Source organism: Mobula hypostoma, chromosome 7 (genome assembly GCF_963921235.1).
Source record: "Mobula hypostoma chromosome 7, sMobHyp1.1, whole genome shotgun sequence".
In the NCBI taxonomy this organism is placed as follows: Eukaryota; Metazoa; Chordata; class Chondrichthyes; order Myliobatiformes; family Myliobatidae; genus Mobula; species Mobula hypostoma.
The window spans coordinates 55236677-55254495 of NC_086103.1; the positions used below are offsets into that span (position 1 = coordinate 55236677).

The 17819-nt window shown below is 39.5% G+C and overlaps 1 protein-coding gene across 3 annotated transcripts in view; it reads right to left on the minus strand.

Annotated features, from left to right (window-relative positions):
- Window positions 1-17819, minus strand: part of LOC134349319 (tetraspanin-17) — a 69934-nt gene that overhangs the window by 29632 nt on the left and 22483 nt on the right. For 2 of the 3 annotated variants that reach the window (XR_010018645.1, XM_063053440.1), the window contains exons 6-8: window positions 14190-14237; window positions 11909-12025; window positions 11589-11650 (exon numbers count right to left, since the gene is read on the minus strand). Coding sequence is in view for 2 of the 3 variants with exons in the window: in XM_063053440.1 (XP_062909510.1) it covers window positions 11589-11650; window positions 11909-12025; window positions 14190-14237 (227 nt within the window). In the remaining variant the exon portion in view is untranslated. Of the gene's footprint in view, window positions 1-8941; window positions 11051-11588; window positions 11651-11908; window positions 12026-14189; window positions 14238-17819 lie in introns of those variants that run through there. The other variant, XM_063053441.1, reaches the window with a different exon arrangement.

Consider the following 17819-nt stretch of genomic DNA (forward strand, 5'->3'; position numbering starts at 1 on the left):
GTGGTACACCAGAGGGACCTGGAAATACAGATCCATAATTCCCTGAAAGTGGTGCCACAGGTAGATAGAGTCATAAAGAGAGCTCTTGGCACACTGGCCTTCATTAATCAAATTATTAAGTAGAGAAGTTAGGATGTTATGTTGAAGTTGAATAAGAAATTAGTGAGGCCTAATTTGGAGTATTGCGTGCAGTTCTGGTCACCTACCTAAAGGAAATATGTCAATAAGTTTGAAAGAGTACAGAGAAAATTTATAAGGATGTTGCCAGGAATTGAGGACCTAAGTTATAGGGAAAGGTTGAATTGGTTAGGACTTTATTTCCTTGAGTGGAGGAGAATGAGGTGAAATTTGATAGAATGATAAATTATTAGGGCATGATTATCACAATAACCTGACTTAATTACATCTCTTGGTTTTGCTTTGAAATTTTTGGATTTTAGTAAATAATTTGTCCAAAATAACAGCTATTGAGAAGGTATTCAATATTCATTTTCTGTGTGTCGGTTATTTACAGAACATCTATCAACTTGCCAGGCATTATGGAATACCCACTGCTTAAAACTGGACGTAATATGTCTCCCTCTTCAGGCAAGCATTGGCAAGGGTTTATAAAACATTGTTTGTTAGGTCTGTTCATTTTATACATTGAATAAAGGCATACAAATGATATTCTGTATTTTTTCCCCTCAGATCTATAAAAAAAACACTCGTGATGCCAGTAGAGCCACAGCCCGAAGCGGCAGAGACCCAGGTTCAATCCTGGCCTGGCGTGGTGCCTGCACCTTGAGACCACATTGGATTTCTCCAACATCCCAAAAGTTGTGTGGGTTGCTAGGCTGTTTATAATTCCTCTAGTGTTAGATGACTGGTAAAATCTGCGGGGAGATTAAAAATGGGATCAGTTAAGTATTAGTGAAAGTAGGTGGTTAATGTTCAGCTTGACTTTGGTAGGTAGAAAGCCCTGTTTCCACACTATAACCTCTCGATGGTTAACTTACAGTTTTAGTACGTTGGCCTACACTTGTCCAAAAATAAAAGTAAATGCAGACTTCACGGCTGGAGAAACATAAATAAATGTGCTCCTCAGCATCCTGCAACTTTTAAAAATAGCACAAAAGTAACAATCATAAGCAATGTAGATGGAAGCCTGAATAGATGTTAATTTGGCACAGAGTAAGGTAACAGCTGTGTTGGGAGCAAGCCTGGGTTGAGAAGAGGTTTCATCTGGCAGATGTTGGAGGACAGGCACTGCTAATTTACTTGACTGTTTGGTAGGCCTGGTCAAACCATTGATGTGTCAGTTTTGTTTGAAAACAGTACTGTAAAATCACTTGAATTAAAGATTCAATCCTCAATCCTTATCTGCCAGATTTCCTGAGTGCATATAATCCTAATTAAATTTATCCACCACAGAAAATTTCCAGGGCAGGAAGATACCTTAGACACAAATTACTTATCCGTCCAGCTGTTCTAGCACACGTAAAAACACGATAAACTTCCCTCAGAGGTCACCTCAACAATACAAATGCCTGTCAGGATGTAGTTTATTGACTGCAGCTCAGTGTTTAAAACCACCATTCCTACAACTCTGATCAAAAAAAACTCCAGAACCTGGGTCTCTGTACCCCCCTCTGCAACTGGATCCTCGACTTCCTAACCAGAAGACCACAATCTGTGCAGATTGGAAGTAACATCTCCACCTTGCTGGCAATCAACACTGGGGTACCTCAGGGATGTGTGCTGAGCTGACTGCTCTACTCTCTCTATGCCCATGACTATGTGGCTAGGCACAGCTCAAACAGCATCTATAAATTTTCTGATAATACAACTATTGTTGGCAGAATCTCAGATGGTGATGAGAGGGCATACAGGAGTGGCACATACCAGCTAGTTGAGTGGTGTCGCAGCAATAACCTTGCAATCAAATTTTGTAAGATCAAAGAACTGATTGTGGACTTCAGACGGGGTAAGGCAAGGGAACCAGTCCTCATAGAAGGATCAGGTGGAAAGAGTGAGCAATATCTCTAAGGATCTAACCTGGACTCAACATATTGATGCAGCCAGAAAGAAGGCATGTTTCATTAGGAGTTTGTGGAGATTTGGCATGTCACCTACAACACTTGCAACAGATGAACCGTGAAGAGCATTCTAACTGTTTGCATCGCCGTCTGGTATGGGGGAGGGGGGCACTACTGTACAGGGTCAAAGTAAGCTGCAGAGAGTTGTAAACTTAAGTAGCCAAATCACAGAACACTACAGCTCAGAAATAGGCCCTTCGGTCCTCTTCTTTTTAAAATGACACTATCTACCTCTGACACCACTTTCAAGGAATTATGGATCTGTATTCCCATATCCCTCTGTTTTACCACACTCCTCAGTGCCCTACTGTTCATGATACAATTCTACACTGGTTGGTCCTCCCAAAGTGCAAAATCTCAGATTTATCTGGATTAAACTCCATTTGCTATTTTTCAGCCTATTTTTCCAGCTTGTCCAGATCCCTCTGCAAGCTTTGATATTCTCCCTTCTTCACCGAAGCCAATGTCTAATCCAATTTACCACCTCTGAATACCAAGCAACTGAACCTTCTTGACCAACCTCACAAGCAGAACCTTGTCAAAGGCTTTGCTGAAGTCCATGTAGACAACTTCCACTGTCTTGCCTTCATCACCTTTCCTGTTAACTTCTTTGAAATACACTATAAGATTAGTTAGATACAATTTACCACTCATAAAGCCATAATGAATAATCCTAATCATTCCCTGTCTATCCAAATACTTATATATCCCAGTCCCTTAGAATTCTTCCAAAAACTTTCCCACTTCTAATGTCAGGCTCGCCGGCCTATAATTTCCTGGCTTATTCTTAAAGCCTTTCTAAGTAACAGAACAATATTTGCTATCCTCCAATTGTCTGGCACCTCACCGTGGCTAAAGAAGATTTAAATATCTCTGCAAGAGCCCCTGCCATTTGTGCATCTGCCTCACACAAGGTCCAAGGGAACATCTTGTCAGGCCTTGGGGATTTCTCCTCCCTAACTTGCCTCAGGACAGCAAACACCACTTCCTCCAATTTGTATGGGATTCATGACATTGCTACTGCATTTCCTCACATTTGTGGATTGTGTCTGTCACCCGGGTAAATACAGATGCAAAAACAAAAAAAAGTTAAGTTCTCCCCCATTGTTTTCAGCTCCACGCATAGATTACCATTCTGATATTCCAGAGGACTAATTTTGTCTCTTGCTTTCCTTTTGCTCTTAATATATCTGTAGAAGCCCTTAAGATTCTCATTCTCTTTGTCCACCAGAGCAACCCCATGTCTTTAGTCCTCCTGATTTCCTTCTTGGGTGCTCTCTTGCTTTTCTTATACTCAAGAACCTCATTTGTTCCTGCTTGCCTATACCTCTTACGTACCTCCTCCTTTTTCTTAATCAAGACCTCAATCTCTCTCAAAAGCCAGTGTTTCCTAAACCTGTTATCTTTGTCTTTTATTCTGACAGGAACATACAAACATTACTGTCAAAATTTCACTTTTGAAGGCCTCCCATTTACTAAATATACCTTTGCTAGAAAACAGCGCATCCCAATCCACCCTTGCTAGATACTTTCTGATACCATCAAAGTTGGCTTATCTCCTATTTAGAATCCTAAACCAAGCTCCAACCCTATCCTTTTCCATGATTACATTTAAACTAATGTTTACTAATTTTAAATGCTTAATGTAATCATGATCACTAGATGCGAAGTGTGACTCTACACAAACTTCTGCAACCTGCCCTGTCTCATTCACTAATAGGAGATCTAGTTGTTCTTTTCTCTCTCTCTGTTGGGACTTCTATGTACTGATTAAGAAAGCTTTCGTGATCATACTTGACAAATTCTTTCCCATCCAGTCCTTTTACAGTATGGGAGACCCAGTCTGTAAGTGGAAAGATAAAAGCACCGACTATAACAATCTTGTTTCTTGTTGCAATCTCTCTACACCCCACGGACTGCTGGGTGATCTATAACCTCATTAAAGTGATCATACCTTTCTTATTCCTCAATTCTACCCATAAAGCCTTACTATATGAGCTTTCCAGCCCGACTTGACTGAGCACTGCCATGACATTTTCCCCAACTAGAAATGCCACACTTCCCACTCTATCATGTCTAAAGCAACAGAACTCTGAAGCACTGAGCTGACAGCCCTGCCCCTCCTACAAACAATTCTCACTAATGGCTATAATAGCATAATTCCACATGCTGATCCTTGACCCAAGCTCATCCGCCTTTTCTACAATACCCCTTGCATTGAAATATACGCAGGTCAGAACATTAATCCCACCATGCTCAATCTTTCGATTCCTGACCTGTAAGTTTAACATCATCTTTCTCCACAACTTCTCCACTATATGATCTGGCATTCAGGTCCCCATACCCCTGCAACTCTAGTTTAACCCCCTCCCTGTCCCCCATTTGCAGCACGAGCAAAGCTTCCCACTGGAATATCATTCGTCCTCCAGCTTGGTGCAAGCCATCCCTTCAACACAGGTCCTACCATCACTGGAAGAGAGCACAATAATCCAAAAATCTGAATCCCTCCCTCCTGCACCAAAACTTAGCCTGTATGATCTTCCAATTTCTGGCCTCACTAGCAGAGGGCACAGGTAATCAAGACTGAGATCACAACCCCGGACACCCTGCCTAATAAACTCGTAACTAGCCTTCACCCAATTAAATACTTTATCTTCTCCTATCCTCATCCATGGCTAAAAGTAAAGAATGTGTGGTCACTATCTCCACAATGCTTGTCCACTGAAAGGTCTGTCATCTGACCTAGTACCACATCCAGTATGGCCTCTCCTCTAGTTAGCCTATCCACATAATGTATCAGGGTCCTTTCTTGAACATACTTAACAAATTCTGCCCCATCTAAACTCTAGCACTAATGAGGTGCTAATCAATATTAAAAAAGTTGAAGTCACCCATGACAACAACCTTATTATTTTTGCACCTTGCCAGAATCTGCCTGCTTACTTGCTCCTCAGTGACTCGGTAGATATTGGGTGTGGGAGAGCTACAGAATATTCCCAATAGAGTGATTGCTCCTTTCCTGTTTGACTTCCACGCACACTGACTCAGTCGACAATCCCTCCACAATGTCATCCTTTTCTGCAGCTGTGATTCTGCCTCTGATTAGCAAAGACACTCCCTCCACCGTCCCTATATATTCTTGAAATTCTAAACCCTGGAACAAGCAATCAATCCTATCCCTAGTTACATCTGAGTCTGTGTAATGGCCACAACATCATAATTCTACGTATTGATTCATGCTCTAAGCTCATCGCCCTTATTCTCAATTCTTCTTACATTAAACACATTTCTACCCATCCAGCTGACTCCATTTATACCCTATCCACTGCCCATCCTTCCTCATTCTTTTTGCCCATCCTACCTTCCTGCTAACCTAGTTTAAGTCCACCCTAACATCATAAAGAAACCTTTCGCACAGACATTGGTGTCTTTCGCGTTCATGTATAACCTGCCCCTTTATACAGATTATACCTTCCCTAGAAGAGATCCCAATGATCCACAGATCTGAAACTATGCAACCCCCCTCCCACTAACTCTTCAGCCAGTCATTCATCTGTCATATTCTTTTCCTCACTGGCAGTTCTACAGGCAGCAATCCATAGATTATTGCCCCTCAGGTCATGCTGCTTAGCTCCCTTCCCAACTCCCTATATTGCTTCTTCAGGACCTCATTCCTTCCTTATCCTTTCTCGGTCAGTGAAAGCAATGTGTACCACAACTTCAGCTGCTCACACTCCCCTTAAGAATGCTGTAGACTCAGACATCTCCGTCACTGGCATCTGGGAATTGTGTTCATATTCACAGAATCTCATCAAATCCCCTTTAAATAAATCTGTATCATTACCACTCTCCTCTGTTTTTTCCTTCTGAGCTACAGAGCCTGACTCAGTGTTAGAGACTTAACTGCTGTAGCTTTCCTCTCCTAGGCTGTTTACTCCACCCTCCTCCCCCCACCCCCCACTATCCAAAATTATACACTCGTTATTGAGGGGAATGTGGAAAGGCCACAGAGATAATCTACACTGATGGTCTATTTCCCCTTCCTCTCCTGACACAGTCATCAGTGTCCTGCAACTTAGGATCCTAGTTTATCCAGCTCCAACATGGTCTGTAGGCAACTGCAGCCACAGGTGTAGTCATCAGGGACACCAGAGTTCTCCCCGAATTCCCATATCCTACCAGAGGACCATACTACTGCCCTGACTGCCATTTCACAGCTCTAACTTCGAAATAAGCAAAAAACAAAAAGGCCTTACCTTGGCTTCTGCTCACTGAAACCTTTTGAACTAAAGCCAAAGGCAACAGAAAATAAAGCCCTCCCTCTGCCTTCTCTCTGAAGCCCCCCACCCCCCCCAAAGAGCTGCTCTCAGGCCACTTACTCCACCTCCTCACATGGAAGCCTCATGAGCCAAAGGCTCAGCTCTCCACTCTAGTTACTGGTCCATTGTGGGAACAGCCAATTCATTTGACCCTATCTTTTTACAGGTTGCTGTCAAATAGGTAATTAACCAATCAATTATCATTTAATAATTTACAAAGGTGCCTCCTTTAGTATCCTGCTTAACAGAGATATAATAAATTGATGAAAGTTTTGGTTTCACAAAACCGAAACTTTCACTTTGCCTAATCACCTTGAATGTTTTTAGTGCCCTACTTTAACATCTTTAATTATACTTCCAACATCTCCTATGTTATTAATGTTACGCAAATTGGCTTGTAGTTACCCACTTTGTCTCCCTTTTGACTAGGAGTTTTATTATGGAGTTGATTTCTTTTTTAATTCAACTGAACTTTTCCATTAATCTGTGGAATCTGGAAAATTAAAACAAATGCAATTATTCTGCTAATCACTTTTAAGATCCTAGGATGAAGTTCATCAGATTTGCCTTCCCAAATCTCACTCATAAAGGTTACAATTCATCTGTATAATTTGAAGCTTCAGCTTCAATGGAAAATGTCAACACTGGGTGTTCCTTAATGAAATACCTCATCCAATCATCCTGTTTTGCATCTTTTATATGTTAACACACTGGAAGGCTAATTCTCAAACAAAAATATCCAATTAGGTTTTGACTTCCACCAATATTAGCACAATCAATATTTCACAAATGCCAGACTTCATACCTGTAACCTTTGTTATTTTCATTCATATGTGATTCACTGTTCAGTGTCTGTGACTGGATTTTTAAACAAAATATTAATTCAAATCAGTGTATTTTTTTTTAGTCCATACAAAGGACAGATTTCCCAGTTATTACTCTGGAACCAATTATCAGAAGCAAACTTGAAGTATATTCCCACTACAGAAGAAACAGAAGCATGAGATCTAAATGGGAAGTTATAACAATTTTTCTTAAGGTATACTCTTGGCAAGTTGTAAAGCTTCCAATCCAATATGCCAAAGCTGCCAAAAATAAAATCTGTTAAATACTGTTATCAAAGAATTTTTCCAATATGGACACATACTGTGGGTCTGGAGCTAAAAATGGCACCAGAGGGCAACTTCTCCCAGCTCATCAGCAAAATAGTTAAATTCTTCCTATTCTAATACCTCTATTTTACTTTTCAGGGTGGCTGGGATCCTTTAAGTGTCTTTGATCTACAGCGGCACTCAAACTGCAGTTCTGCACTACGGCATGTTCCTATTATTGGAGCTCGCCTATTGGCCACGTTTCCGTGTGTCCAGGTCTGGCTTGAAGTCAGGCAATTGTGAGGCCTTGCCAGTCCCCGTGGATTCAGCTTCTCACTGGTGTCGCAAACTGAAGCGTAGCAGGAGCTGGAACATCGTAAACAGTGAGAGTAGCTGTTGGAGAGCTCTGCACTCAGTAATAGATCTTTCTCTCAATGGTGAGGGAGAGTTTGCAGCTGATACTCGAGTTAGGGAACTTAAAATAAAAAGCAACATTACAGACTGTCTGTAACATCAAAATAGCAACCATCAAAAGATGTCCAAAATGTTGGAGTGAAGAGTTAGTTTTTGATGTATTGTAGATCATGGTCTCTCTTTGGGAGCTCTGCTGTTGCTTGCACTGTGGGTGGTGGTAATACTGATGCTTTACACTAGAATAAGTGGGTAAGTGGGAGGCTTTGATGCTACTTGTGCATGGGAGGGGGGTAGGGGGCTTTGGGGTTCTTTAAGTCTTTTTTCTGTCATTCATTCTTTGGAGCTTTTCTTCTGTTTCGAGGATGTCTGCAGAGAGTGAGAATTTCAGGTTTTATATGGTATACATTCTCTGATATTACATGGAACTATTTAACTATAATGGTTTAAAAGACTCTAGTATTAAACACCAAGTATAAATTAAAGAAGCCATGTCATAGCAGAGAAAAGATTCAGGAACAGCTTCTTCCCACCTGCCAAACAGTTTTTGAATGGGCATTGAACCCATGAACCCTACCTCACTACTTTTTATAAAATTTCTATTTTGCATTACTTATTTAACTATTACATATATATTTACTGTAAGTCAGCCTTTTCTCTATTATGGATTGCATTGTACTGCCACCGCAAAGTCAACAAATTTCATGACATAAGCCAGTGATATTAAACCTCATTCTGATTGGAGTACCAAAGGTAAAAGCCTGGGACTTTAGTGGTTAGAGTGACAAAGTCAAATCAATATTAAAAATCAAACTTGAATGGTATTCTAAATAGGGAAGGCTAATTACAGTACTGCAGAATCATTAGAGATTGCTAGAGAAGTACTTATTACTTTCTAATACGAAATTACAGAAGGAAATCAACATTAAACTGAAAGTACTTTAATTTATCTTCTCAATACCCATATTTTAAGTTTAACCAAATACCAAGAAAAGACACAAAGATGGTTACCAATAACACAAAGTAAATAACAGAACTTTATTGTAATCTTGATACCTCAATGATCACAAACAATGTGCAATGCATGTTAACAACTCTGATTTTCATAAAGTTTAATACTGTGCAAAAACAATGTAACACAGCTATTTGCAAATCACACATTGGGATCCACTCAAATCTGACAACCTTTGAAATAATTTATCCGGATACTCTACACAAAATAAGAATGGACAACATAAACACTGCTTATAGAATTAATTTTTGTGAGACAAAAAAGCCAAAATCTTGCAATTACTAGAAGTTTTCTGAAAGCCTCAAAAATCGAGACATCACTTTGAGCAAAATGTTTAACTATTGTACATCACATGGAAATACCTAAAGTAACCAGCAATAAAAGAGAACAACTGCATTGGATTCTGTTTACTGACTACACCATTTTAACTCAATTCGACTTAAGTACCAATTAGAATGTAAAATGAAAACAGTTGCAGAAAAGAAATTACACTCCATAAATTTGCCACTTAGAAATCCAGCTATACAATATTCCAAAGGGACTCTGAGGCAGCTCTATCAAACTGCATTAACACCATCAACATTGAGTCAGATTACATTCTACAATGATTGTGAAAAGTGCAAGTATAAAGACTAATCTTGCAAAAGAGTAATAGTAAGGTTTTGCCACAGAAGAGCAAACAGCATGTTTTGGTCTGATTGACTTATAATATTGCTGTGATGCATATAAAACTAAAAATTTTACCATCATAAAAAGCTTTTTAAAACAGTAGTTGTAAAGTAGAAAGAGCTTAAAAGTTACAACTCGGTCCAAAAACTTAAATGAATTGGCACAAGTTATTTCCACTTATGATCCTTAACATTATTGTTCATGAAAAACATCAATTTACACCAATTTTAGAAGATAGCCGTAATAACCTTAAACAAATCTTGGATAACAGGAAACGTATGGTGGAACAGTGCATGTTATTTTACTTCATGTCAGAATAATGATAGCTTATAACAATGTAAAATTATGTATTTACCAGTGTATTTAAAATAATCTATTTACATTTAGACTAAATCAATTAAGTTTAATCTCAACTGGACTGCATGGCAATGAACCAAAAGTACCGGTGCAGAAATTTTCCTTAAATATTTGATGCAATGGGACTGACCATGTGAAAGCAAAACATATGATATACAAATATGATGAGCTGAAGTCCTTATAATTATGCTGAAATAACAGTATTGTCATAGCATTAGTTTAAACTTCCAGCACATAAGACTGAGGAAATTCATACAGAAATGAATATACAAAAAGGTATGCTCAAATTAAACAATTACTTTTGTCAAAAAAAAATCCCAGACTGAGAAAATTTCCTATATTAATATCTAATCTGGTTTGGTTTTAAACATATACCCAAAGGGTAAAGTACATGGAACCAGTTATCTTAAACACTTTGTGACTAATGTGCATGAATTATGGTTTGATGGATAAGACATCTGCTTTCATGCCTAAAGTAATTAACTAATAACAAATTAGTCAATGACATGTGCCCCATTAATACCTCATCAATATTTGCCCACATCACAACCACACCCCCAAGATTTTAACAGATTTTACTTTCCAGCATTTACTCAGGAGAAGTTTAGGAATAGTCATAGCCTAATCAAATTTTGCGTCTACCTACCAAAACTGAAAGCTTGTAGTGGCAGCAACAAGAAATGTTTTTGCAAGTTAAAGGCCAGTTGTTAAAAGTAGCAGCAGACCAGTGTTTGCATATTCACCCCTTTGCAGTCTTGTGAAACTAAATACAACCATGCAGCATTTAATAACGTACTAAATAAAACAGTAAATTTCCTGAGTTTACCAGTTTGCACCACCAATTTAAATGACATTTTAGTGCAATAAATGTGTTAATGTTATTTAAAGAAACAAAGTAACACTTACATATTTACCACCTATAAATTTATTTTACAAGCACTTGACACTGTTGACTTTCTCAATCTTTCTTCAAAATAAGCAAGTTATGTCAGAACTTGAGGAAATTAAAAAAATCTGTAATAATCCACGTTGGAGCACTGCCATGATAAACGACTCATTTTTTTTCTCTATCAAAGAGGCATCATTAAAAGTGTTGCCATTTATGTTCACTGTCTGAAATACATATAAACATGTCAATCTGTATTCATTAATCTAATCCTTTAGATCTGCATATACTAATTACTATCTTTTTAATACTAATATCACAAAGATTCCAAATTTTCTGCAAAGTAGTCAGGGCTAGACTACTTTATAGCCCAAAAATTATTTAGTTATTTTCAAGTGGATCAGCAGTTGTAGTAAATCATTTTTCCTCCCCTTAAAAGACATCTCAGTCACACTATCTTTAACAGTAAGAAACTTTACATTCATGGTACTTTACATCAAAGACATGCAACTTTTCAGAGTAACCATTAACTAAAAATTGTTCAAGTTCCCTTTAAAATCGTGGAGCTTCAAATTTTGTTTACTTACTATCATTGTAAAAAAAATTCAACTGCTTAATCGCAGCCACATAGTTAATATCCACAGGTCTTGGAGCATTAAGAGATTAACAAATACTCTACAGGTGACATTCATCCAATGTGCTTTTTACAAATGTGCTTTCAACAGCTCTATCAATCAAACATAATTAACTTCAGTGAAATTTTACCAATTGGCTTTGACAGCTTTAATGTCAGTGACCAGATTCTGTGCCAGGCAAATTCCAAATATCTGCAAAAGGGAAATAAATTTGTGAACTTTAAACACATTTGTATTACTATTAAAACAGATTTGACCAACATACTATGATACTTTAAAGACATTTGTACACCAAGATAAAAAAAATAAACTTGAAAACATTCACTCTGTTAAAACTATAAGCTGATCCTTTCTTGTAATGCTGGATAACCAGTTATATTCTCTTTTGTGTCCTTCATTTTTCCATACTGATTTTGTTTGGATTTGGTATTCTCTACATAAATTGCTTACCTGCAGTAAAGCAATAGCAATGAAAATTCCAGCAACCACAATCAAATTTTCCTGCAGCCACTTCTCAAACTGGCCAACGCATCCTTTGGTATAAATATAATCTTGTTGATCTATTTCCTAAAACAATCAGGAATTTTATTTAGTGATGTTTATAAAACACACCAAGCTTCATTGCCATTTCAAGACAGTCCACTTCGCAAGTAATCAGAATAGGATTGAAGAGAATTAATGGATACATTTTGCTCAATTTCTAATAGTCAGAAATGGCACTATTTTATATAATTAACATTTAGCTAGATGGCATAGATTAGAATCCATTGTAAGTATCGCATTATATATCAATAAAATCCACCACCACACACAAACATTAACTACTGGCCATAATTTATAATTCGTACCACTGCAACTTCAAGTCTGTGATATTGTGAACAGAAACACGAAAATCTGAACATATTTTGCAATCAAAAGATGTTCATTACAAACTTCACATTTTAGTTTTACATATTCCACAGTTGTTGTAAATGAGTCATTTCAAGTTCATTCTTGAATTCTTCCCAGCGAACTCACACCAGTCTTCTTGCATTAGTCATCAGAGAGAGGCACCAGAGGCACTCCAGAAATTTCAGCATGTCGGGGCAGAAGTGTGTGCAATCATTATTACTAAGGAGGTGTTTGGGAAGCTGACAGGTCTGAAGGTAGATAAATCATCCGGACCAGATGGGCTCCTCCCTAGGGTTCCAAAAGAGGTAGCTGAAGAGATTCTGGAGGTATTAGTAATGATCTTCCAAGAATCACTAGCTTCTGAAATAGTTCCAGAGGACTGGAAAATTACAATTGTCACTCCAAGAAGGGAGGGAAGTGAATTTAACAGGAAATAGGCTAGTTCGGTTGAATTCACTGGTTGGCTAGATGTACATTATTAGAGATAAGGTTTTGGGGTACTTGGAGGCACATGATAAAATAGACCAAAGTCAGTATGGTTTCCTTAAGGGGAAATCTTGCCTGACATATCTGTTAGCATTCTCTGAGGAAGTAACAGGCAGGATAGACAAAGAAGAGTCAGTGGATGCTGTTTACTTGCATTTTCAGAAGGTCTTTGACAAGATAGTGCACATTAGGCTGCTAAACAACGCAAGAGCCCATGGTACAACAGGAAAGAAACTAGCATAGACAGAAGATTGGCTATCTGTCAGGAAGCAAAGAGTGGAAATACAGGGGGCCTTTGCTCATTGGCTGCTGGTGATTCGTGGTATTCCACAGGGGTCAGTGTGACAATGCTTGTCTTCATATTATATGTCAATGATCTGGAAGATGGAATTGATGGCTTTGTGGCTAAGTTTGTGGACGATATGAAGATAGGCGGAGAGGCAAGTAGTATTGAGAAAGCAGGGAGTCTGCAGAAGGACTTGGACAGATTAGGAGAATGAGTAAAGGAATGTCAGATGGAATACAGTGCAGGTAAGTGTATGGTCATGCAGCTTGGTAGAAGAAAAAAAGGCAAACTATTTTCTAAATGGGGAATATATTCAGAAATTAGAGGTACAAAAGGAACTTAGTAGTCCTAATGCAGGATTCCCTAAAGGTTAACTTGATAGTTAAGTCAGCAGTAAGGAAGATAGATACATACAATGTTAATATTCATTTTGAGGGGACTAGAATATAAAGGCTGAGGCTTGAGAGATATTCAGACCACATTTTTGGGCCCCTTATCTAAGAAAGGGTGTGCTGGCATTGGAGAGCATCCAGAGGTAGTTTACGAGAATCATCCTGGAAATGAAAGGGTTAATGTATTAGGAGAATTTAATAGCTCTGGGTCTGTACTCACTGGGGTTCAGAAGTATGAAGGGCGAATCTCTTCAAAACCTATCAAATATTGAAAGGTCTAGATAAGAGTGGACATGGAGAAGATGTTTCCTATAGCGGGGGAATCTAGGACCAGAGGATGCATCCTCAGAATACAAGGACGTTCCTTGAGAACAGAGTTGAAGAGAAATTTCTTTAGCCAGATGGCAACGAACTTGTGGAACATTCCCACAAATGAATGTGAAGGACAAGTCAATGGTCTAAAAACTTACAAATAGAATAAAACCTGAATCTGCTTAGAAGAATAAGTAATTTATATACAATGAGCCAAGACCAAAAATTCTTCCTGTAAAGCTAAAACAATGTAGGCATCAGGTTCTTCAAATATCAAGAAATACTGTTTATTCAACTGCAATAACAGCAACAGCAAATTACACCCTCTCTTCCTTCAACAAGGAAATGAATTATTAACACTTACCATTTTCGACCTTACATCATATCCACACTGTGTGTTAATGACATCCTCCTGCAAAAAAAGGTTACATATCAAAGTAAAACATTCAGCCAGGGTATTCCTAAAGTGACAAGTTTCATACATTCATTCTAAAACTTAGTGATAAATTTACAATGGCAACAAACTTCACCCGTTAGGTGCTGAATGTAGGTTGCCCAATAAAAGAAGGCGTTAATCTCAAATATTTGAAGCAGGAATTGCCTGCAATGGTACATTTCACTTCAGAATTTACTGCAACCAGTTTGACAGATTTGCCAGAATTCCCTGACAATCTTATTTACATTTGATATTTTTAAAAAAGGCACAAGGCAAATGCAATGTTAAGCAATCAGAGCTCTAACAAAAGTATTGACAGACCGATTGCTTTGAACCTGAACTGTTTGAAGTTTGATGGACAGGTGATACCCCAGCAGGGGGATAAAAAGAGCAGGTTCGCTAAGGCACGGGACACCAGGAGATAACGACACCCTGGAAAGAGCGGTGTGCCCCCACAAGTTGGCATGAGTTTGGCGGTCCGGTTCGCGGGAACCGACCATAGGCTCACAGGGTGTAAAGGTACGATCGGTGGGAACCTAGTGTGTGTGTCCGCCCTTGCCTGGGTGCCGGGTTCGCCACGGAAGAACGATCGTATCCGGAACGGAGGGGTCACAGTTGGTGACCACAGCGGAATAGAAGACATCAAAAGGGGTCTGCCCGAAACCAACTGCGAAGACATCAAAGGTCTGACTGAACCAAATTGCATCCCCCCACTCCTCCAACGGCACAACTGCAATTACTGCAAACTGTACTAAGCTGAACTGAACTCTGCGTCACTTGAGACTGATCATTTTACCCCTAGATACTGCAATACAGCTTGGTTGATCACTATTACCCTAGTTCTGTGTACATGTGTGTATTATCATTGCTAACCTGTTGCATTTATATCCTTACGATTAGAGCACTATTATTTGTTTCTTTAATAAAACTTTATTAGTTCCTAGTAATCCAGACTCCAACGAGTGTTCCATTTCTGCAGGTTTGGCAACCCAGTTACAGGGTACTTAACAGTGCATAAAAGGCATTGAGCTCATCTGGGAGTGAAGCACCACAGCCATTTATGATGTTAGTTTTAGCTTTGTAGGATATAATGACCTGCAAACTCTGCCAGAGATGACATGCATCCGATTCCATCTCTAACTTCAATCACAGTTATTTTTCGCTCTTAAAATAGCCTTCCACAGGTCATACCTGGGCTTCTAGCATAGCTCTAGATCACAGGTCTTGAATGCTAAAGACCTAGCCCCCAGCCGACTATAAAACTCCTGGTTCATCCAAGACTTTAGGTTTGTGTATGTCCTGTATGTTCTCACAGGAACACACTCATCCACACAGGTCTTGATGAAGTCAGTAACAACCTGGCATATTCATTCAGATTTGAAGATGAATCCTGGAATTGTCCAGTCCACTGGCTCAAAGCAGTCCTGTAAGTGGTCCTCTGCCTCTTTTGACCATACTTTCTTGGTCCTCAGCACTGGTGCTGCGCTCTTTAGTCTCCGCCTCTATGCTAGGAGTAGAGGTATAGCTAGGTGATTGGATTAAGTGTGGGTATGGGATGTTTGATGGTGGTATAACAGTGGTCAAGTGTGTTGGCTCCTCTGGTTCCACAAGTGATATGTTGGTGGTTAATGTTGAAATACTTCTGCAAGCTGGCCTGATTGAAATCCCCCGCAATGATAGGGAAGGCAGCAGGGAACACTGTTTCGTGATTGCTGATCACGGTGCTCAGTTCCTCCAGTGCCTGTCTGACATTGGCCTGAGGTGGAATGTACACCACTACCAAGATGATGGAGGAAAATCCCCCCGGCAGATAAAATGGATGACCTTTGGCTGCTAGATGTTTCAAGTCAGGCAAGCTGGATTGAGACAACTGCCACATCTGTAAATGCCTCATCGCCAGACCTCACCAACAGGCACCAGGACCTCGCCTCCTGTACGCCCAGAACGTGATCTCCATACCTCACTGCCCACGGGAGGACTGCAGTGAGGAGCAGTCAGTGACCCACCTCTTTTGCACACTGTCAGTTCACAAAGAGGGTGTGGAGGAGGATGGACGGGCTAGCGTCACGTTTCATCCCCAGCAGCTTCGTAACAGAGGACTCTCTGATCAACGGGATGTCCCCGGGGACGCACACGGAGACCAACATCCAGTGCTGCTGGCAGATCATCAACTCGGTGAAAGGGGCTCTTTGGTCGGCCCGAAACTTGATGATCTTCCAGCACATGGAGATGTCCGTGGCAAAATGCTGCCGACTGGCACATTCTCGGCTGCAGGTATACATGCTGAGGGACATGTTGAAATTTGGTGCAGCCACCGCAAGGGCCCGGTGGGGAAGGACCACAGTTTAGGGAACTCATCCCACGGGAGTGGGAGGGGTCGAGTGGTGGGGAGTATGCCCCTCAACAATGGTGTGGTAAGGTGAACCAATGGAGTGCCACGTGGGTGACCAGAAGTAAGGATATCTAGAGACCATTAGGGAAATGTACGTAAAGGATTGAGAGTCATTGAATAGTTTATTGTAAATAATTTTATTTTTGAATAAAGTATATTTTGAAATAAAAAAACTGCCACATCTGTGCACAAAGATGAGTTAATCATAAAGAATACTCCACCTCATCTAGCTTTAAAAGACTGAGCTGTCCTGTCCTTGCACTGAAGTCATCAGACTGCTGTGCTGCATCCAGTACGGGGGTCCCTGACAACCCTGTTGTACTGCAATCTCGCTCTGAGGTCTTCAACTTTATTTTCCAGACTCTGTATATTTGCCAGCAGGATAGTCAGGAGTGGGAGTCTAAGTCCTCTGTGTTTCCATTGTACCTGTGGATCTGCACATCTTCCTGCATTCATTTTCTTAAAGTGGAACGGCAGTCGTGACTCGAGTCTCTCATCTGGAATCTGATGATTTTGAGTATCGATAGAGTTTTTTAAAAAAGTCTTAAACTGATATTGCTTACTGAAATACCCATGGCTGTGACTATAAATTTCAGCTTTGAGTAGTTCTGAACAGGAACAATTGATGATTTCCATCTGACCTGCTCGCAAAGCATTGCCACTATCGCTGCCAACTAACACCAGCTTTGCAAAATATTCTATTTGCTGATTAGCCATACACACTTCACAATGCTATTCCTTTACATGAATAATTTTGTCTAACATGAAACCTTGCTAAGAGCTAAGCAGATTATATTAAATATATTAAAAATTTGCACTACTACCCTAACAAAATACATCACACATCAGCATGAAGAGACTGAAGAAAAATTAAATTTTATCAAACAGAGCACTTCTACCTAAATATTTGACAGTGACCATTTCAGCAAAGTTTCACCAATTTATATTTTATTCCTGACTGGAGCTATTCAAATTGAATCCTTAAAAACACCAAAACAAAATTGGTAGCCTTCTTTCCAGCACTTAAGCTTCACAAAATATTCAAAATTGGCATCAAGAAAGAATGGAGTTACAGAATGCATTGAATCGTTACCACCTCCACATCAAAGCTACGTCAATTATTTCAGGTTTTAGTCCAATAAAACAAAACTGGGAGGCCAAAAAAA